The 22,405-nt window shown below is 39.6% G+C and overlaps 2 protein-coding genes across 5 annotated transcripts; one reads left to right on the top strand and one right to left on the bottom strand.

Annotated features, from left to right (window-relative positions):
* Positions 1-797: 797 nt before the first annotated feature.
* Positions 798-10,900, top strand: LOC141767690 (afadin- and alpha-actinin-binding protein-like). 4 transcript variants are annotated; one of them, XM_074635235.1, is made up of 14 exons: positions 798-939; positions 3,717-3,833; positions 4,269-4,417; positions 4,533-4,736; positions 4,912-5,022; positions 5,133-5,268; positions 5,405-5,480; positions 5,708-5,888; positions 6,323-6,470; positions 6,790-6,926; positions 7,867-8,040; positions 8,225-8,342; positions 8,521-8,668; positions 8,763-10,900. In XM_074635235.1, exons 2-14 carry the CDS (start codon positions 3,815-3,817, stop codon positions 8,908-8,910), a joined length of 1,749 nt encoding a protein of 582 aa, XP_074491336.1. In that variant the 5' UTR covers positions 798-939; positions 3,717-3,814; the 3' UTR covers positions 8,911-10,900. The 4 variants fall into 4 exon arrangements, with proteins under 4 accessions (XP_074491336.1, XP_074491337.1, XP_074491334.1 ...); XM_074635236.1 differs by having other exon boundaries at positions 4,266-4,417; positions 7,870-8,040; XM_074635233.1 differs by having other exon boundaries at positions 4,266-4,417.
* Positions 10,901-11,065: 165 nt separating this feature from the next.
* LOC141767687 (vitellogenin-like) lies at positions 11,066-22,111 on the bottom strand. The gene is made up of 34 exons (XM_074635231.1): positions 21,975-22,111; positions 21,563-21,583; positions 20,585-20,736; positions 20,247-20,498; positions 20,001-20,162; positions 19,762-19,910; positions 19,522-19,672; positions 19,271-19,428; positions 18,384-18,549; positions 18,177-18,302; positions 17,861-18,079; positions 17,561-17,778; positions 17,373-17,470; positions 17,158-17,282; positions 16,964-17,065; positions 16,732-16,851; positions 16,439-16,625; positions 16,002-16,095; positions 15,732-15,917; positions 15,483-15,606; positions 15,187-15,400; positions 14,721-15,097; positions 14,591-14,635; positions 14,401-14,478; positions 14,090-14,296; positions 13,865-14,007; positions 13,650-13,785; positions 13,438-13,561; positions 13,172-13,352; positions 12,981-13,075; positions 12,184-12,278; positions 11,659-11,824; positions 11,360-11,521; positions 11,066-11,255 (listed from the first exon to the last, which is right to left on the bottom strand). The coding sequence occupies exons 1-34, from the start codon at positions 22,012-22,014 to the stop codon at positions 11,143-11,145; spliced, it is 4,986 nt and encodes a 1,661-aa protein (XP_074491332.1). The 5' UTR covers positions 22,015-22,111; the 3' UTR covers positions 11,066-11,142.
* Positions 22,112-22,405: the final 294 nt, after the last annotated feature.

Genomic DNA, 22,405 nt, shown 5'->3' with positions numbered 1-22,405 from the left:
TCCTTACACATTTAAAGGTCCCATATCATGCTCATTTTCAGGTTCATACTTGTATTTTGTGTTTCTACTAGAACATGTTTACATGCTTCTAATGTTAAAAAACCCTTTTATTTTCCTCATACTGTCAGCCTGAATATACCTGTATTTACCCTCTGTCTGAAACACTCCGTTTTAGCGCATTTTGACGGAATTGCAACAGAATTGCGTTGCTAGGCAACAGCTTGGGTCCATGTGTACTTCCTGTCAGCTGATGACATTCACATACACTGCGACCAGGAATAAACTTGGACACATTTAGAATGTTTACGTTTAAAAATGTGTCAAGGGTCTAAATATTGTATATTCGTGACATCACGAATGAGCAGAAATCCTGACAGTTTCTTTCAAATGCAGAGTTTCTGAATGCGGACTGGGTGTATTTCACTGTGGATTGAGTGTTTCGATACTTTCACAGTATTTATATAGGACTTAAGCCTACTTTATAATAAAAAACATGAAAATCTCACTTTTTTATAATATGGGACCTTTAAGTCATTTTGACTGGTGTTTCTGAATATAGTATAATAAATGGAGTAAATACTGTTTTAATCCTTAGTTTATTTGATGATAATCGTCAAAAATATATAATACCAAAAGTAAAAAAACAAAAAACAAGTGTTCTTCATCAGTTTGTTTATGACAATACATTAGCATAATTAAAAGGGCTGTTAAAAAATGAATTGCCATTAAAGACACTTTAAGTAGCTTAACAGCCAACAGCCAATCATATTGAGCCGTGCTCGGTTGCTAGACAACGAGTCGGCCAATTAGCGTGCTGTTTGGTTTGCTTCAGTCAGTCAGTCAGTGGTGAGTGTGAGCTGTAGACAGACTTACGGAGCTGCTGTATCGTGAAGCAAGGAGCAATTGGGGAAATACATTTGAAACTGCAACGTTAAGTAAGTAATTGAAATAAGTCGGTAGTCACTTCTTTACAAAGTCAACATTTAAACGCCTGTTTTTAACTAGTAAACTTGTTCGGCCGCTCGGCTTCAACGTCAGATTGTTTTCAGTTGGAGGCTCGACTCAGTAGTGATGGGAATTCAGGCTCTTTTTAGTGAGCCAGATCATTTGGCTCAGCTCACCAAGAAGAGCCGGCTCTTTCGGCTCCCAAATGGCTCTTCGTTTAACCACTTCTGCCTTTTATAATTCAGCCAAATTCAGCGCTGTTTTGACCTATGATTAGTATGTGTGCACATATATCACTTAAATTATTCAATATAATTATACTAAACTTTATAATTTCCAGAATACTATAATTTTACATGCTGCTTCGTTTCCGACCGTCACTCATCTTGTCTGCTATTCGCGCACCGAACTCCTCTCTCTCTTTCTCCTCCTCTTCCTCCTGCTCTGTACCTGTAGACCGTCAGCGCGCCGTGCACCCCCCCCGCCCCTCCCTGCTTGAGGGTATGATCCTTGTCTTTCATCACCTGATTGGTCGCACGGATGTCATTAACACAACATTCAGTCATGATACGTGTCCACAGGCTCCGTGCTTTCCACGCTCCCCATTCATTGTCTATGTAAGCAGCCGTGCAATGCATTCTGGTAGCGTGGAACAATCAGGTGGGGACAGCCTTGTTTCTAGGACAGCCCACCAAGCGTCCAATGTTTGGAAGCGTCGCGTCCCCTCGCGATAAAAAACGCCCCTGTGGACACGTACCATTATCGTTCACTTAAAAGAGCCGGCTCAAAGAGCCAGCTCGTTCGTGACCAACACAAGGTTACATGATATATTCCATATTTTACTGTCTGGTATACTGACTCAGTGTTCTACATAGATTACTACTCAGGTGTAATTCATATTTGCAATATTTTCAGGTGGAATTTCATTTCATTCTCACTGTGCAATATCATTTTCCACTTGTGCAATTTTGTTAATAGTCTGTTTATTGTCAATACTGTATATACTGCTCCTATTTTTACACTTACTTCTATTTAAATGGTTCATATTTTGCCAAATTTTGTTTAGCTCTTTTTTTTTTTACTGTGTTAGCTGATGCATCTTGTCTTTTGCACTTTCCCCTTTGCTGCTGTACACTGCAAATTTCCCCAATGTGGGAATAATAAAGGAATATCTTATCTTATCTTATCTTATCTTATCTTATCATATCATATCATATCATATCATATCATATCATATCATATCTTATCTTATCTTATCTTATCTTATCTTATCTTATCTTATCTTATCTTATCTTATCTTATCTTATCTTATTACAGAAGTGGCAGACAAAGAAATTGAGTGGCCGGTAGAAATGTGTCAGAGGAAAAAGCTTAATTTCAGACCCTGCCTAGGATATATAAATATATGTCAGTTTATTAGGTACACCTAGCTAAAAATAATGCAATCTAATACAACGGTTATGCAATAAATCCTACTTTCATGAACGTATAAGGATATTAAAAGACAATACCCACCCTGCAATTCAATTTCTTTTTCTTGTGTAGCATAAAGGGATTACAACTTGCATGTCCTGTGTTATAGAATCACAATAAACAAACCCTGAATCTCATTATAATGTTCAGTCTTTGTTGAAACTGTTGATGTGTTGATTCAACTCCATGGTCATTCTGGAGGCTACAGTTTGTGGTGCTGTTGAACTGTATTATACTGAGAGGTGTGTCTTATTTTTCATATCAATGAGGGTGATAAAATAGACTAAATTGAAAACTGAACATTATACTTTTTTTTATTATGGTAGGACTTATTGCAGGACTGTTGCATTAGTTTGTATTAGTTATCTGGTCTAAAACGTCACTCCAATTAATTCCTATCCAACATGGCCCAGGGGGACCACAAACATTAAAATCTATTCTGTAAAGGCTTACTTAAAAAATACCTTTTGTAGATTTTATACTGGAAAAAAGCTTAAATAATGAGTTAAAGGTTAACACTTGTTGAGTCTAAGCAGCATGCAGGCTTGTTAAGCTTTGTGCCTGTAGGCTTGCCATCTGTCTCGCCAGGCCGATTAAGTATCACTGAAACCAAAGGGTAGGTCTCCCTAGTTAACGATGAGTCACAGCCTTCCCATGACTAAAATGTATGGAAAATTAAATTCAGAAAATGTTCCTCATAAAATTAATATTCAGTTTTTAGAAGCAGTTTCTGCTCATGCTCTGATAGTTGCTGTCCAAGGATGAGGTGATGTATATGATGCTAGTTTTCAGTCATATCTATAGTATGTTTATTTGTGGAAAACATAAGCATTATTCATACAGGACAGGAGGAGAAATGTCTCTGATTTGTGTGGTTCTGCAGACAAATCACCTTACTGTGCGTCTGGGATTAATCTGATCAGCTGACGATAAGAGCATTGAGTTAAGATGCCTGCCTGGTCCCATCCTGTAACCTGTTAAATGCTCCTGCAGTGACAACGGTGTAAGACAAAATCCACAACAACATCAACATAACAATCTTTGTAAAAGACTCTAAATAAACACACATTTTTAATATTTTAAATAATCTATTGGATGGCTCTGAATACACTATCTGATCAGTGTTTGGCTCGTTGCCTGTGATAGATGAATTAGCTCTTGTGAATCTACTGTCCTCCTCACACTCTGTTATGTAGGTTGCTGCGTGTTTCCACCCCTCATCTCTGCACGTTTACTTCCACTGCCTCGTAATCCGGACTTTGTTGAATTGGCGCTCTTAATCTGACCCTCTATTTCAGGAGCACCGACTGCGTAGGTGGATCTTGTGGCGAGCTTTGTGTATCCTGCACATGTAGCAGATGATCCAGACACGTAGCCTGAAGGCTGCTCTGCAACAATGCCAGAGTCCTCCATGGGTGAGTTTACATTTTCACATCTTTGTAGACGAATGTATATGCCCTGTGAATGAGACATGTTGTACTCAGCAGTTGTTCATTAAAACCTTTACATGTATCAGACACTGTACCATATTTAGTAATGTGATTTTGACTTTATGTTGGCATCATCATTAGTTAGATGAACTGAAGTACAGTACTGCAGTGCCCTGCCCTCAACAGTTGTGTGTAGGTTACTGTATAATTGTCTCTATCTTGTACTCTGTATCAAACCTTGTGAGTTAGGAACAGGTTAAACTAACACGAATGCTATTTTTAGTTTTTGTGTCAAATGTAACCTCAATTACTGTAATGTTTACTGTATATGAAGTGGTTTCCTTTTCTTGTCAAGCATTAACAAATTAGCATAAGGCCATACTGTATATATGTGTGACAGAATTTTCTTTTACCCAGAAGTCAAGGACATTTGCAGCAGCTCCGTTGAATGTAGACCATCTCCCTTGAGACGGTTTAGCCAATCATCTCTGCCACTGCAAAGAAACTACATGCTCAGTACCTTCTGCACAGAGAACAACGTGCAGGAATGTCTATCACACATCAATCAGGTTGGTAACTTTACACGTGTCTCTGGTGTATTGATAAGTACATGCTTGTGATTTAAGAAGTGGATAATATGACTGCAATGTTCTTCCTTTTCCTCCTTTATTCTCCCCTTTACAGGAGGTGTCATCTCTTGGCCTCCCACCAGTTTGGAAGGAGTCGAGCGGCAGCCCGGAGATGAACGTTGTGGCTGTGCTAAATTGCATGTACGACCTGATTCAGCTGCACCGCAGGGGCCTTCGGACCCTGGAAAGCATGGAAGTGGAGCAGCTAAAGTCCAGCAGCAATGTGGATTACCTGCAGTACACCAGCACCCATTTAAAAGTACAGTAACATTTAAGCCCAGTGATTCCTCCTTATTTATATTGTATTCTAGTAAAAATATAGATCAACAGGACATATGTTTAACCAAAGCTAAGGACCTCAAGAGTTACTTGTCAATACTGAAAAATTAACTCTCATATCAAATGTCCATATCAATGCTGTTCTGTTATCATAGGAGCAGCTTGAACTGTCCAAAAGGGAAAACACAGGACTCCTTGAGAGAGAACGACAGCTGCAGCTGAAAGTGAAGAGTTTGCAAAACTGCCTGAAAAATGAAAAAGAAGAGGTACTTTCTTTGGACTTACTGCCCCAGACAATGTTGAGTTAATCCACAGGCAGGTTTTTAGTCTCATGTACATAAATATGACAATTGTTTTTTTTATTTCCTCCTGCCAGGTGCAAAAACTTCAGAACATAATTGCAAGCCGGGCCAGCCAGTACAATCATGAGATGAAAAGGAAAGAAAGAGAATTTAACAAACTGAAGGAGCGCTTGAATCAACTTCTGGTTGACAAAAAGGAGAAGAAACAAGGTTAAAGACAAAACCTGTTCAGCCTCAACATTTAACATTTTAAAATTAAACCAGCATCTTAACACACACGATATTAATATGTACATGTCTTGGAGACTCTTTAATTTTTATTTTCCTACATTTGTCTTTCTTCCAGCCATTGATGTATTAAACAACATTGGAAGAGCTGATGGGAAGAGAAGCCTTTGGAAAACTGAAAAGACAGAAGCAAAGTAAGTTCACTTCCAATTTCTTTTTACATTACATACAGAATGCACTACTAAACCTACTGTTGCAGGTCAGCTCCTTTGTCAGCTTTCTAGGTGACGCAGATTTATTTTAGGAACATGGTGGCACTGCTGGATGTTACTGTAGCTTTAATTAGTTTCCTCTGTAGATGTGTCATGTATGAGATTATAATGAACAAATAAACATCGATGATTATCTTTGTCATCCCAAGGCATGAGGGGGAGATGTATAAGACTCTGCTGAGCGACTATGACACCCGACAAAGGGAGTTGCTGCTGGAAAATGCAGAGTTGAAGATAGTGTTGCAGCAGATGAAAAAAGACATTGTGTCCATTCTGAGTTCAAGGAAACCAACGCTGAGAGACGACAAACATCCAGATGATGGCGTACAGGTAGGACAAGTTGTTTTTCTCTATTCTCTGAAGCTACTTTTTAACTGTGGGGCAGATAAAAATGTTATAAGTGGGTCAAACGGTTGGGATGGAAGCGCTAGAATACTAACAGTTTATACATATCTTAAATAGACATAATAAAAAACAGTGGCATATCTAATAAAATCATTTGTTTAGTAAGATGACAGAGGATGGAATAAAAAATATCTTAAAGATGTTTTTCTCGTTGTTGTCTCGATGTTGCTAGGTGGAGAGATTCCTAAAAACATTGTTTTCAAAGTGGCTGATCAAGCAGATAACCAATAACCACAGCTAAACTGTATCACAATTTGATTGACAGCCGATAGCCATCCTGCCATGCCTGTTATCTAATCTGTGTTGTTTGCCAGACGTGCTATCAATAGATTGAAAGATATTTTCATTTTCATTGTCAGGCTGACTCAGAGGAGGAAGAGGAAGTTTTTGATTCCAGCAAAGAAAGTGTAGAGCAGTATTGTGTTCAGGCCCGGGAGAAGCTGACCAACAGTATTCGCCTCCAGTGGAGAAGACTCAAGAGCCACGTTGAAAGATTGGACAGCCAAGGTAGTCTTCATGCAGCATACTGTCCCTGTTTGACCCTGATACATGTAGGAATGTAACTTGGTGTCACATAAGAATTCCATATCATTTAGCTTCCTCTCCAACTTAAGAGAAACTGCCAGAGCAACCAAAGCTCAAAGCTTACATTATACTGTATACTGAAGCCAAAAATCTGAATTTGTATGGAAGCAACCAAAATACATGGACTGATTTTCCAATGATATTCCAGACTGGATCCTTACTTTCTGTCTTTTAAAATCAACACGTTGAAGATGGATGTAAACATAATTGTAAAATTTGATTTTCTGGGTTGTTTGTTCAGCGTCTTTAGCTCAGATGGGTGAGAACAAAAACACTGATGCTGTTTCCCGAGAGACTCATGAGGAGGAGATGGACAGACTGAAGCTGGAGATCCAGCAGTGCAGAGACTTCATTCAAACACAACAGCAGGCGCTGCAGGTAAGACTAAAATATGCCCTGAAATGTAATTCATTAAGCTCTCTGGAGAGTTCATTAGTTCAAGTGGCCAATGTCAAGAGTCAAAGTCACAGTGCTGAGACCAGGCGGCTACCTCTGTTTCCTTATTTCTAATAGCCAGCAGGGGGCGACTCCTCTGGTTGCAAAAAGAAGTCTGATTGTATAGAAAATCTATGAGAAAATTATCCCATTTCTCACTTGATTTATTACCTCAGTAAAGTCTGTAAACATGAGTTTATGGTCTCAATCACTAGTTTCAAGTCTTCTTCAATACAGCATGATGTTCATTTAGTAAATTATGGTCCCATTTAGAGTCAAATAGACCATAAAGCAGGGTATGCCTTAGGGCGTGGCTACCTTGTGATTGACAGGTCGCTACCGCGGCGTTGTCCGGTCTGGGAGTTGTCCATGTTTTCGTTTTACAACTTTAGCCCTTTTACAGTGTGTTTTCAATTCATGAAAGTTAATTATAACCTTTTGGTCCCCTAAAATGTCTTATTCAGTGTTCGGTTGTACTTAGATACACCCCCTAGTGTCACTTCTGGTTGCAAAGTACGACGATATTATGTATTTGGCGACAGCCAAAAAACAAGATGGTCACAGCAAAAATGCCGAACTCAAGGCTGGACTGTAGTCTACAAACCAATGGGTGACTTCACGGTGACTATGTCCACTTCTTATAAACAGTCTATGTGAGACAAGTGTGCCATATAATCAATAATCAATTTCGAGTAGGAGGTGAAGGAACACCTCTAACTCTGTAGCTTTAATTCAGTGTTTACTCTCTTATAGTTTTAACCAAGCACTTAAATTGAAAACTGGTTTGCATGTTGGAGGAAAGATGCTGCATTTTGTTTGTTGCAACACTTCTTCTGTTAACTTCTGGCTAAACAAACTATGCATCTTCATCTTCTTCTTGTAGCAGCAACTGAGCTCTCCGTGTGATGAGGAGACGGCATCCCTGCTGAGCGACTGCTACATGCTGCGGGAGAAAGAGCGCTTCAGAGAGGAATGGAAGACCCTCGAGGAACAGAGGAAGATCTTTGAGAGGGAGAGGAGGAACTTCACTGAAGCAGCTATAAGACTTAGCCATGAGGTGATTTATACAGCATACTTTTCCCAAAAAATTGGTATGAAATAGAATTTAGGGAACATGGCACATTTTGCTCTTTGTGTAAAACAGCAGTGTGCCAAGATGACTGGTTTATATCTGTTTGCTCACTTTAAGTTTAAAAAGTGTGACTGTTTTTGAGGTGACTTGTATCTGGTTTAACTTGCAGAGGAAGGCCTTCGAGGACGATCGAGCGATGTGGCTCAAACACCAGTTTTTAAACTTGAGTCCATTTCCTGACTCAAAGAAACCCCAGATGTCAAAGTCTAAAAGTGCATTTTTAATATGTGAGTGTCTACTCTGTTACATTGTACTGGCAGTTCAAAATTATTTATTACTTTTATTTTGGAGTTACAGTATGGGTTGATGTTATAATTCGCATTACCTGCTTGTTGTCTTTATTTATAACTATCACTAAGTCACTTTCCTGAGGAGGATCAATAAAGTTTCACCTTATCTTTGCAGCTAAAACAGAGGCGAGTACAGCGTCGGCTCCAGAAAAGCTCATCAAATGCCGGTCTGGCACAACCTCCCCCACACCCAGATGTGTCTCGCTCACATCACCTTCAACAGCCGACCTGTATCGCACACTTTGCCTTATCCCAGAAAACAGGTACAGTATCTTTATTTGCACAAATCATGACATAATGTACCTGTAAATTCATGTTTGTGTGTATCCCTGACTGTTTGTCATATTTTACTTCCAGATCAACCAAACCAAAGAGAAAGACTGAACATGTGGAAGAATCAAGCATCTTTTTTAATGGAAATGTTCCAGCTCAGCACAAACAGTGGGACGACAGTGAAGACCACAGCAGCCACACACTCGCCAAGGAAAAGACCAGTTCTATATGAAGCCATAAACATTTATAATTTGGATCAGAATTTGTGTTAATGTCCATTGATTATGGATGAATTGTGGTATTTCAGTGAACACCAAACACTTGAAGATGGACTGTAAAATGAGTGAGTCATTGTTAACAATTGAAGCCAAACAAGAGTTCTGGTTAGCTGCTGGTGTTCTGTGTGACTGAGAGAAGATTTAATTGTTTCTTTTTTATTATCTTACTGTTTTATTTTTAGATTATGTGATAAACGTATTTATTTATTTATTTATGTGGTGCTGTAAATCTTGTTTTGGCAGTCATATCTTATGTCTTGGATCTTAGTCTGAGACTAGAATTTCTTTGGCAATGAAGGTGTTTCCAGAAAAGATAATGTGTCCCGGTAATGACATGTTGTTTGGCCCTCGTTAAGGGTCGCTGTTGCACCTAAACTTGCCTAAATATTGCTGTTTATACCACAACTTTTTGACTTCTGTTATCATGTTAAAATTCTCAACTGGCACAATGTTATAGAATGTAGATTTAATGCTGCTGTTTCACTGAATGCAATAAGAAACTGGGTAAAATACAAAGTATTTTTTCTATAGTTTGATATAGAAATGTGGTTGACAATATTGTTTTCTAGTAACTGTTGCAGATACATTAGTAGCAAGTGATGTATGATGTTAAATAGGGAGAAAGACTAATTAATTAATGAATGTGTCATCAGACCACTCTGATGTCAATATGAATGTGATTTATTTCTCACCATTTTTTTAAATGAATGTTTTATTTTAGTAACATTATATTGAGAGATGAGAATAATTCTTACCACATGAATGTGACATGATTTATATTAGACAATCTTATATTGAAACATTCATTATACCTTCTTGAAACACAAGTTTCTTGTCATTTGACGTTTATTGGCCTCTATCGAGGTTACTGATCAACAGAACTGAATCATCTGCCCCTTGCCTGTAACTGATGGAAGTGGAGACCATCGAGGTAAACACCGTAAAGCAGCGATTGAACAGGACCGTCTTGGAAAGAGGCAAGTGCTGTAATCAATTTTTACTTTTGTGGCCAGTCATGCAGTATTGGCAAACATCGATACGTTCACATACTGTATATTTTACATGAGTGATTTTGTGTTATGTTATGGAGCTGTAAAGTACATCATCAATGAAATGTACTCAATGAAGTGGACACAGTAGGTTGTCGTCTTTTTGACAACAATCAACTATAGTAGTGTTTGGAAAGCAAATGTGAATTGAAATTGAAGATATATACGCACCCCATTGATTGATTGATTTTGGGAGTGATGTCTGTTTTTTAAATGTAGGTTTCTATCAAAAGCCTTTCACACATAATGGAATAAAAATTAACGAAACACCAGACACCACAGGCCACATCCTTTTTTATGCACTGGTCAGTTTTGAGATTTTGGGCTTCCATAATATGTCCTTTTTTCCTACTAGTGGAAAGAAAACATCCAAAATACACATTTAGGTGTTAATTTACTACTTTTTCTATTTGCGTCTGTAGATTTCTCCTAAATTTGCCAGATGTTAACATTAGATAATAACTCATTTGCTTATTGAAACATAAAATATCAGAAAACTTAAGAAGAAAAAATAATTGTCTTAATGTAAGTATTAAACTGGGGAAGTTTAATGGTGATATCTGTTAAGTTGTTTACCTTATTCTCCTGTACTGTCTTCAAAATGTAGTGAATTTTATAATCCATATCTTTAAAGGCAGATTTTTCTCATACTCTGAGCCAGAAATCTGCACTTCAGCAGCAGTTACATACAACAGACTGTCCAGTATCACTCCTCTCTATATCCTGAAGGTTTTTATATAGTGGTTTGTTCATATATCATTCATAGCCTGATTTATAGAACATTTTAATCCTAAAAACATGGAGAAAATGGATTTGTTGACCGTTTTTATGATTTATGAAGTGATAATAGGAGAAATCCAAAATTCCCTCTGTAAAAACCTTTGACTCTAACATGTGAACAAAATGAAACATTATTTTTTAACCTGGCTTTATCCAATGTTCAGATTTCTGTTCTGGAAATATATGCAAATTAGCACATTTTTGATAAGATAATGCCTCATTTGCATATATCACTGTTCTATGAAGTCACAATAATTGAAATAATTTAATAACAGAAAACTTATTTGAGATGCAGTTTATTTAAAATTATATTCAAAAAATGCACATGATGTAAGTCACCGACAGAAGTAAATGTTTTTATGCACACTGGGCAGTGCAGCTGCAGGCTAGGTGGGCCTCTGCTGTTTCCCTCAGGTCCACGCTGGAATCGTAGATGCTGCTGAGACTCTCGGGGCGATTCAGGGCCGAATCTGCACAAGTGAAGGGAGCAGAGCAATTAGGAACTGTGTGATTTGTCTTCACATTTTTCGTATTCTGTCACTGGAAGCAGCTGTGATTTCTTTGCAGGACTCACCAGCAGGCAGGCAGTGGAAGCCAACAGTGACGGCGGTGGTCTTCACGGGGAAACAGCCCTGCAGGCAGCGCAGCACCGGCTCAACAGAGTAACATCTGGATTCCTGGCCATGGATGTTTATCTGCCTCTCCAGCTGCACAGATTCGAGCTTCATGCGGCACTCTGTGAGAAAAAGGTGTTGATGAGTGAGTCTCTGATGGATTCAGTGCATCTTAACATGTTTAAAAGACCTGCTTTGATCATATGCAGTTATAGTGTCACATAATGTAATAGTGTCCGCAATGAACTTTGTGTCTCACCAGTGGTGTCCCTGCAGCTCTCGGCTGGCAGAACCCAGGAATGAGCGTAGCTGAGGGCGTTCTTGGTCAAGCGTCCGTTGGGTGTGTAGAACTCCTGTCTGACTTCCCCATCAGCCTTTCCACAGAGTCCACAGGTCTTTCCCTTCATCCAGTCCACAACTTTAACCTGCATTGCAAGATCATATGAGACATTAGGACTCTGACGATATCAGATTTTCACTACACGAGTATCGTGATATATCACGATAACGATATTATCGCGGTATCTATAGAAAATTGGAAAAAAATAATGCCATCAGTGAAATTCATTTTTAACTTTGTTTATTGTGGGTTTTGTCTCATATTTGTAAAATGAATTACACTCAAAATATGAGTATAGGGAGGTGGACAGAGAGTCTATATACATTGTCAAATTTATCAAAAGTGTAAAGAGCTCTCGAAAGTTGCCTCAATCTTAAAAAAAAAGAAAAGGTGTTTCAATTTTATATCTATTCTTAAATTGTCAATAGTTAGTGTTGCATTTACCGTAATTGAGTTCTTGTCAAAATAGACTTCATGAAGACCGTTGCTGGGAGCGTACACAGAGATGCCTTCACCCTTTGGCCTGATCTGGATTTTAGCTGCAAGCAAGAAACCAGTTTCATAGTCATTTACTTCAATCCAATTTAAACACATTACATACAAATAATTGAAGAACTTTGAAGTATTGGGACCATGATGTGTAAATTGCAACTTTAAAGGCAGGGTTGATGATGTTATCCAGTATAGACTATTGTTATATTGGTTGAAATGGTCTTTACACCCCGACAGCGATCCATTACTTATGAGCTCTGAAAAAGGACTGGAAAAGAGCCGTCATCTGTAGCTGCTGTAATCCTGTGAAAAAGTCTACCAATCACTGCCTCGTGGTCCGCTTGGAAAGAACCAATCAGATGCCTCCCTGCCTCCATGCTCGTACTCTACCCTTGGCGTGCACCAGCCTGAACTCAAAGTGTTTTGCCGCCGCAAGTTTACTGGAGAATGGAAGAGAAAACTCAGCCCTGCAGTAGCACTGCCGCGGTTACTTGTCATGAGGCAGCGTTGTTGAGTTAAGCTCCTCTCTCCGCTCTGTGTCTGTGAAGTAGTTACTATGCGGCGGTGCTCGTGCTTGGGTGTGGGGGGCTTTGCCTTGGAAGGAGCCCCGAGAGGATAGGGGGGGTTTAGACGGAGCTCCTGAGGCGATGCTACTTTCAAATTATGCTAGCTTTCCAACATCGTCGACCCTATCTTTAAATTACACGTTGGTACAAGATTTTGAGGTTGGGATGAATGTGTATAGAAACCTGTGGGATGCTGGTACGGCAGGTTGTTGATTGGTATTTCCATTCCATTGACCTTCACAATCACGTCAGTGTTCTTCGGGTACAGGTCAATATCACTATAAGTGCAGAAATTAAAATGTCATTTAGTTTTGTCAGCTTGTGGATGAAGACCACACTTTCTTTCTTTCTTTCTTTTTTTTACGGATGCTCACATGTCAGCAATCTTGACATTGATGTGGTTCTGTTCAATGTTATCCTTCTTCAGCAGAACCATGAATTTCAGCTCATCAGTGCAATCCTGTGCCAGAACTTGGTAGCAAGACAGTGGCATCTCATTCTTGAATCTCCTGTTGTTGAATGTGGTCAGTGTGTCTTTGACGAGGGAACATTCATCTGTGGAGAATTAACAAAAAATTGTTGTAATCCTTTGCACAGCCTGTCAGTGCATTTCATATTAAACAATAAGGTCATTCATTACCTGCGCCAGCCTTGGCAAACAAGTAGTGGACTTTATCAGCGATGCCATCGAAGGGGGTGAGACCTTTGATTTCTTCAAGTGGCAGAGCGAATGGAAGATGCATTGACAGCTTATAGACAGTACGCTGTAGACAGGATAATTCACATTTATTAGAAAAAATGTGAAAACAAACATGACTTCATATTTTGAGAAAGCTACTAAGTTATCCATACTGTTGGTGTCTTCCAAATTAAGTCAACGGTCTTGGCAGATGTGGCAACCACTGTAAGTGAGAGCTGATTGGAGCTGTTTGTATCCTTTCCTTGAATCCAGCCAGCCAGCATGGCAGCAGGAATGTTATTAACCACCCTGTAAAAGATTTTCCAAAGATCAGACATTTTACATTTTCTAAATTGCATGAGAGAAGGCTAAAGTTTAAGTTTAATACTTCTTTGCATAGCGTTTAAAGGCAGTAGGCAGTTCGTTCCAAGCCACTCGGAGGCGAGCTGCAGGGCTTGGACCAAGAAGACCAGTCTCCGCTGTGATCATGGTGTCGTACTGCTTGCATTCTGCTCCCCAGCCGACTCTAGCCTATTGAGAGACGATAAGGCAGCTGGTTTTAACAGTAGCCTTTTTATATTATATCTATGATATAAGCAGGACAGTGTCTTACTGTGACTTTGTGCTTGCTAAGCAGAACTCCATCAGCACAGAGCTTCCAGTTGTTATCAGCAGCCAAGGCAGCCAGAATAATCTGAAGTCTGCTGGTAAGTTTGTCCATGTAGACTGACATTTCAAATCCCATCATCTTTTTGTCAGTTCTGATGGCACGGACGATGAGGGCAAAAGTAGGAGGAAGTTCACTGCCAAGGAATTTTTTCTGTGGGAACAATCAGGGTTAAATCACGGGAGTATATCAACAAAACCCATCAGAGAAAATATCTGAAGAAGGATTCTTTATTGTTTAAGATGACCAAGATTCACCTGTTTGTAGATAGCCTCAAAGCTTGAGGCACTGCTTCTGCTTTTGCTGGAAACTGTGACTGCTTGAGAGGTGAGAGTCTACGACAATAATGTACGGAAGTTAAAGGCCACTATGAAAAGCTGCAACACAAGTTAACAGGTGCAAACTGTACGATACATTGTCATTGCTTGAAGCACCATGTAAACGTACCTGCATCTTGTGGTTCTTCTGGAACTTGTGGCGATAAATCATTCGCTGTTCAGAAGAAATATTTGTCAGATTCCACGATTACTATGATATGTAGACACATTCATAGTCTTCCATGCAAACAAGCGTTTACCTTTGAGAGAAGAGCACTGGAGCTAGAAGAACTTGAGCTAACACCAAAGAGCGATGCAAGGCTAGATGCAGAGCTGGACCTGCTCAAAGATCTGGAGGAGCTGCTGCTGCTGCTGCTGCTGCTGCTGCTGCTGCTGCTGCTGCTGCTGCTGTTGCTGCTGACACGAGATGAGGAGCTGGAGCGAGAGCTGCTGGAGCTAGAGGAGGAAGATGAGGTGGCATTCTTCTGACCAGGAGCCAGGATTTTCCTGAGCTTCATCAAGGCCGGTCTTCCGTCAATGACTTCTTCACTGAGGTTGATCTGTTTAATGAGCTTCTCTGCAGCCTTTGGTCCAACTTGAAGCTCCATCTCCAGTCTCTCAATGGGCACACCCTCAACTGAGAGTATCATTAAATAATGCCATTAATAATTGCTTTGTGCACACCGCTTCTACAAAATGCACAAGTATTGTGTTCTCAATACTTACTTGGTGTGATGGTAATAACAATAGAGTGCTTTCCAGCCAGTTTGAACAGGGCAATGTCCTGGTAGGGAGCAGCGTTTTCAGAGGCGACCTTCAAACAGCCCTTCATTCCAATGGCAACAGCTTTAGCGCACAACTTTTTCTCAAACTGAGCTGCTTTGTGTGTTGTAACAGAAAGGGGAGCTGTCACATCCTGAATGATCTCTGAGGATTTTGACTATGAAAAGAAAGACATATTAATTATACTGTAAATGTCGATACTATTGTTGCTATCATAAAAGACAATTATTAAAGCTCACCCAACTAGCAGCACTAGATGTGAGAATCTCCCTTGAGATGGGTGGCACAGCTTTGGAGATGATGGGAATGATTTTTGCGGCAGCAAGATCCTCAATATTTCTCGCCACAGCAAAAGTCTCAACACTGTTGAAAGAAGAAGAACTTAATCTTATATAATCTTATAATCTTCCTAAGATAAATACATCTTAGATGTGACAGGAGTTTAATATTTCTAAGGGTACACATTGAGTTAAAAATGTCAGGCTTACTATACAGCTGCAACGTTTTCAGGCACAGAAACAGGCAGAGTTTCGATCTTGAAGTTGCCCTCAGTGAGGTCAAATCTTAGAGCGATTTTAGCAGGCATAATGATGTTGAGTTTAGCTCTTGATAGCACGGCAGCCTGGAATAGGGCAGTGTTTACCCCCATCACAGCAAATGTGTTCACAGCAATGCTAGAAGGAGAGGACATTTGGATGTCACACTTTATGGTATGACATATTTTTGCTTCTTATTTTAGAGTCATATGTTGTACCTACCTTGGTTTAATCTCAGTCTCCAACTGTATGTTTGTCTTCCAAAGGTGACTAATAAGGAAGTTTTCTGGCAGAGCTGGTGTTGTGACGGCCTGGACTAAGAAAACAAATGAAACCATGTGTCACCACTTAGTATAATACTTTTAACACTCTTGATTCCACTTTGGATGATATTATGTACCATATCCCGTCAGTGCTTTGATGTTTTTTGTTTTTTTTATAAAGCCAAGCACACTGTTTCCTTTGCTCTTTGGAAAAGCAATGTGACAGTATAAGCAAGTCAAGACTTCTTCTGGCTGTCAGGAATTACAAATGGCTGTTTTCAAGTACTTCAAGAGTGACTCAGCACCTTTTTTGATTAGCATAAAGTAAACTAGATTAGTGGGATAGGTGGGACCTGTAACAAGCTAAACTGTGGATGTTTTGTAGCATTTGCTCACCTTGAACAGTTGCGACAGCCACAGCTGCCGTGTACATACTGAGCTCCATTGGAAATCCAGCAGCAGTTGGCATGATGCGCCTCACTTCGGTGGCCAGCACGGGTTTAGCCATGTTAAAGGTAGCACCAGAGAGTAGAGTCTTGATAGCGTTCCTACCAAATGCCTGAACAGAGGGTCCAGTGGCGAACTGTAGGGAATAATTTATCATAACTATTGTGTCTCGCAAAAAAATGTGCTAAACAATTTGTTTTGAAATTGGTCTTAAGGTTGACAGATAATCATTTGAATCATACCGCAATGGCCTGGTCAATCAAGATTTTGTCGAAGTTGGCAAAGGCAATTTCTTGTCCGAAGATTTTGAGATAGACGGAGGCCAGAGGTGTGCTGGTGGGCAGAGCCCTCCACTGAGAGAGCTGTGGAAAAAGGAAACACACATTCCAACTTACTCACCTGCTATGTTTTATCGTGTGCCATTGCATGCGATTCCATCCTGGTGTTTGCAACTTCCTGGTGTTTCATACTTACAGCCTTAATGACACGCTTCATCTTGGTGATCCTGTCAACATTGTCAATGAGTTCAGGGTTTTTCAGAAGAACCTCTTGGAGTCCCTCAGTTCTTACTCCAACCTAGGAAAAATTCAAGATGTTTAAAAAGATCATTTTAAATTTAAAATACTGATTATATACCTTAGAGGGCAGGTGTTTTCTTATGCTTTTACCTCCAGAACATCAGCAGCGGCTCCAGCAAGGTAGGCACTGGTCTTAGCCACAATAGATCTGGGCAGGATGGTGGCAGCATCATTGATGTAGAAAGCGCTGGCAGCAGCACCAAGCATCAAGGGATCTGAAAGAGTTCGACGAGATGCAGTTAGTTGGTGTTCCAGAAAAAAAATAAACTTGAGATAACGCAAACCAGATGTGACACTGGCCTTACTGTTATAGACGTCCATGTGGGTGGCTTTGCTCAAACGTAAGCTCAGTCTGTCCAACCTTGGGCTCAACATTTTGACGGCGACGTTGCAAGCTGCAGCACTGCAATGAAAATTGGAAATAACTGAGTAAGCAGACAACAGTTCACTGAGATGGACTTGATGACGAATGGAGATCAGAGAGTGCTCTTACACTGAGGCATGGAAAACGGCGGTGCTCCTTGTCAGGGACTTCATGTGAGAATAAGTGAAGCTTGCTACCTGCAGATTCTGCTCTGTCTTCACAATGTTGGCAAGAGTTGTCACCAAACCCATTTGAGGCCTTGTCTCAAACAGCACGATGCATGCCAGCATACGAAGCTCTGGGTGAAGAGCCTTGTCCATGTAGAGCTGAAGAGCCAATTCCTGGACCTAAATTACAAGAGAAAGCAAACTCAGTATGAAGTTATGTGTAAAAATGAGTCTGAAATACTCTTTGGTGTCGAGAATTCACCATTCTGGGCTCCTTCTTTGCAATGTTCCTCAACGCCATGATGGCATCAGCATGGACTCTCATGGGCAGAGCTGCAGCGGCAGTGCCATGTATGGGCAGGATCTTTGTGATCGGCTTAAGGCTAACAGGATGGGCAGCGTTACCCAAAACCTTCAGGAACAGGATGATGTCCGGGGTCTCAGCTCTAGCAACAGCCTCTGCAAGGAGGTCCTGGATGGGCTGTTGGGGGAACATAAGGAATTAAGATCCTCCTTTTTTTAATCCAGAAATGTGCAGAAGATTTTGAAGTTGTATAAAAAAGAATATGTTATATCACCTTTATAAGTTCAGCAGGGCAGACAGCCATCTCAACACAGTGTTTTGAAATCATGGTACCATAGCCGAGGAAGACAATCTCACGCAGAATTGTTTTTTCCAATATCTTGTTGTTGGCTGCCAGGGCCTATAAGAGAGCAACAAGCAGAAATATTTCATACCTCTATTCTTATTACCGACAAAGTAACTTGCTTTGTGGTCTACTCACCTTAAACAGATTGATGGCCTCAGTGTTTGCTGTCACCATGTGAACAGATGCAATCAAAGCCTGAGCCGTTTCAGCAAGAGTCAGGTCATCAGTCTGCCATTTCTCTTTGATGAATTTCAGAACAGCAGGAGTTCCAATGGCGGGGATGGCATCCAAGATCCACTGTCTGGAAGATGAAAATGGACTGAGTGAACCTGTATACACATATCTAGATATAAAGCAAGGAATCTCTATAAAGCAAGGAATCTCTATGTCTTTCCGTATATCTTTCGCATATCTCAAGAACAACTCATCCGATCGACTTCACACTTGGTGGGTGTATTGCTTAGGACCCAAGGGAGTGCAGTGTTGAATGTGGTGCAATTCGGCCAGATGGTGGGGCCATAACAATGAACTTTATGTTTTGACCTGTACATTTTTAACCATAAGTCTTATTTTTTCCTACTGCTCCCACACATTTTGAGCAATCGTCACAAAGTTTGGTACAGAACATCTCTCGACCAAGCCAAGCGAGATTTTTGTTGTTCCTTACAGTTTTACTATTGCAACCACATTTGTTGGGCATGTGCTGATATGATGTCTGAGTGATCACGACAAATTTGGTGCCATTTGGCCAATAGGTGGCACTGTAGCAGCATCATTTAACTATAAAGGAAGGAATCTCTGTGTATGTATATATGACTGCCCTTTACATATCTCAAAAACTGTTCATCCAATCAACTTTACACTTGGCAGGCGCAAGCAACCATACCGTGGTTCTTGACAACACAGCAAGCAGCACTTCTGGGGGCGAAGCAATCAGCCCATTCCGGACAGGCACGCGCTCCAAACGGGCACCGCACTAGTTTTCTTAAATCTTATTCAAATGTTCAAACACTTAAAGTCACCTGTAGGTAGGTTTGGTCTTGTATTGGCTCCAAAGCAGTTCCAGGTCTTCAAAGCGGGCAACACGGAGGAGCTGAATGAGTTCCAAAAACTTCAGAGGGGCGTCCTCATGGACTTTGCCCATGTTGTGGGCAACCAGATGATTCAGGACCGCCATAATCTAAGAACACAGAATTGAAGGGGAGGTCATTTGATATGGTAGAGATTCACATATTTTCTGACTTTACTGATTTAAAGCAGTCTGAGACAATACCTGGGCCTGAACATTGGTGATCTTGATGAGCTGAATAGGTGTCTGAAGAAGCTCGGTGGAAAACTCGTACTTAAGAGATCCACGGTGAAGATACTGTTCCTGGAGGGGTACAATGGGGGTCCTCTGAATCTCAAGGAAGACCCAGGATTGCCTTAGAAGTAATGCGAAAAAAATGTTAATCTGCAGCTCCATTAAATCCAAACACTGCCATCACTACATTCTCAGTATCTGTTGACATACTTTGTCTCCATCTGAGCAGCTCCATTCATCTCATTGAAAGGTGAGAACTGGATCAGCTCATTGACTGATGCCTCCAGGATCAGGATGCCGTTAGCAACTTGCTTCAAGACGTAATTGTATGCTGTAGCTCCTCTCAGGTTCTTTGAATCCTGTGAAGACGAACCGCATACTTGCTTAGTCATGCAGCATTTTTCTACTTACATAGATGTATGCATGACACAAAATGGGTATGAACCTACCTCCTGGCACTTTGCACATTTCTCAGTGTATGCCAACCCTATGTCCTTCATGACCTTCTCCTGACAGTGGTTCAGATCCCTGGTCTTTGTCAAAAGGATGCGTTCAGCCTTTTCGTCTTCAGTGATGGCATAGAGGGTCTTGCACACACCCTGAGCTCCGGCCTAATGAGAAAAGCACACATTTACTAGGGAGATTCAACTTCCTGTAAGAGATGTAGAATTAGTACTGAAGGATCTTTGACGAACCTCCTGCATCTCGTAGACATTCTGTGTTTTCTTGATGTTGAGCTGAAGAATATTCAGGATACCTCTGTGGATGTTCAGCACCATGGTTGAGATTCCCTCAGGGGCGAACATTTTCCCAACAACACCATTGGCATACTCAAACTTGATGGGAGTCGAGAGCTGAGCTGCCAGGGCTGAAGTCAGCTTTGTTGCTGGGGTTAAAGGATCTCTAGGATAGACGCCACTGAACTCAGATAGCTCAGGTTCCACAAGCTAGAGTGTAAAAATAAAATGTATTACAGACAGTTTGCATTTTAAAAGTGAGAAGATTGTTGCTTTCATCTTATTTAGATCTTTACCTTCAGCATTAATGTATTTTCGGATTCGGTACTGATGAGAACTTTGCTACTGACTTTGAGTCCAGCTCTTGCCAAACCTTGCTCTGGCAAACCTCCAAGGAGCAGTGCCTCATACTTGTACACATAAGTCTTACCGGCAGCAAAATCAGGAGCTGTAAGAACAATTACACTCAACGGTAAGTATTCTACCTCATCCCCCAAAACTATTCGAATTATATATGAAATCATATTAACCATAAATTATTAAATAGATTTGCATTTTGATAATAATACTAATAAGCATTATTTGTGCTTCACCTGAAAATGAACATAAAACATTAAAACATTAAGATGGAAAAATAAAACAGAAACAAATAAATTCAAGTTTAAAATAGAATACAGAGAATGCATAGGTAACACTTTATAATAACCATCATTTATAAATGGTAAATTAATAATTAATTAAACTTAGTTAATAGTTATTTTACTATTAACAAACAACAAAATTATAATGAATGTTTTTCTAGTTATTAGTAATGCTATAATTTATGTTATTTTAACAGTTTATTGTTGCACACAACATTTTATATACTCTTTATATAAGTGTCTGTTAATCATTAAGATATATTTGTAAACCTTAAAGAAATTGTTTGTAAAAAATCTATAAATATTACACATTACACAGCTGCAGAGTTTTGAATGAACTGAAGTCTCTGTGTTTTCAGTAAAAAGTGCATTACAGAAATCAAGTCGGCTTGAAATGAAGGCACAAATCAGTTTTTCTGCATCTTTTTGATTTATATACGGTCGCCTTAACTGTTTCTAAAGTGGAAAAATTATGTTTAACCAGAATAATTCCCTTACATGTAACTTAAACTGTCGTAAATGTTGCAATGCATTGTGCGTCCAATTATTTATAGCTTTCCATATATTGTTTAGAAAAATGGAAGCTGTCTTTTAATATTATAGTACAAAAGTATATAAAAGTACTGAACTTACCAAAGGTTTGAGGTTGACCAGCTGAAATGACATTAAAAAGAAATTAATAATCCAGTAAATGGTGAAACTATTAAATCTAGTTTTAAACAAAATGCAATGCAATTGTATTCTATTGTAAATAAAATTAGAAAACAAAATAATGAATGGGTAGAAGTAAAAGTGAGAAATGTTTGATATGATTACTCTGATACTGATATTTTTAAATATCTTGTCATTTTTTTGAGTTCCTCCAAAAGCCTTAAACTTTGTATTTAAGCAGTTACAATATTACATTACATTGCATTATACTTTATATTATAATTATTCATTATAAGATTCCAATTTCAAATGCATTATTTTAAGACCTCCTAGAAATGTACAGTTATTTGCAGTTTCTGATTAAAAAAAAAATGCAAAAACAGATCACACTCACCCACGAAGGCCAGGGTCAGGGCAAGCACAACCGCTTTCATGGCTGATGAGGTTGTGAATGTCTGCAGTCACAGGCCGCCTTTTAAAGGAAACATTTCTGCTGGCAAAGTCAAACAAGGATGCCATGAAGGTATGATCTGAACCCTGGCATGTTTGATCGATACAGCCTATTAGATAGATAAGTTATGTCGCCTTTTAGATTCAAACAAACTTGGCTTTGGGTTAAGGGGCGGTGACAGGGCATGTATCAGTGGATGAAAAGTTAGGGTCACCTGGCCTTGTTCTTTTCTGATATGCCAAGTCAAAGTTAAGTATCGTGTTTTATAAATGTTTGCTCTGTCCCACAATTTATTTTACAATACTGTTTTCATACAATAATCCTTACTTTGTTTGAAAATTATTTTTTTTTTGCTTGTGTTTGCAAATATGTAG

This window comes from Sebastes fasciatus, chromosome 5 (assembly GCF_043250625.1).
Source record: "Sebastes fasciatus isolate fSebFas1 chromosome 5, fSebFas1.pri, whole genome shotgun sequence".
Taxonomy (NCBI): domain Eukaryota; kingdom Metazoa; phylum Chordata; class Actinopteri; order Perciformes; family Sebastidae; genus Sebastes; species Sebastes fasciatus.
Note: the sequence above shows the minus strand (reverse complement) of the source record. Positions and strands in the feature narration are given on the sequence as shown.

Coding starts and splice junctions, on each gene's coding strand:
- LOC141767690 (XM_074635233.1), top strand. Junction 8,041..8,224: donor CTATAAGACTTAGCCATGAG/GTGATTTATACA, acceptor TTTAACTTGCAG/AGGAAGGCCTTCGAGGACGA. Junction 8,669..8,762: donor TGCCTTATCCCAGAAAACAG/GTACAGTATCTT, acceptor TTTTACTTCCAG/ATCAACCAAACCAAAGAGAA.
- LOC141767687 (XM_074635231.1), bottom strand. CDS start 22,014: ATGAAAGCGGTTGTGCTTGCCCTGACCCTGGCCTTCGTGG. Junction 12,279..12,980: donor GCCGTACCAGCATCCCACAG/GTTTCTATACAC, acceptor TCTTGCTTGCAG/CTAAAATCCAGATCAGGCCA. Junction 11,825..12,183: donor TTGACAAGAACTCAATTACG/GTAAATGCAACA, acceptor CTTGCAATGCAG/GTTAAAGTTGTGGACTGGAT.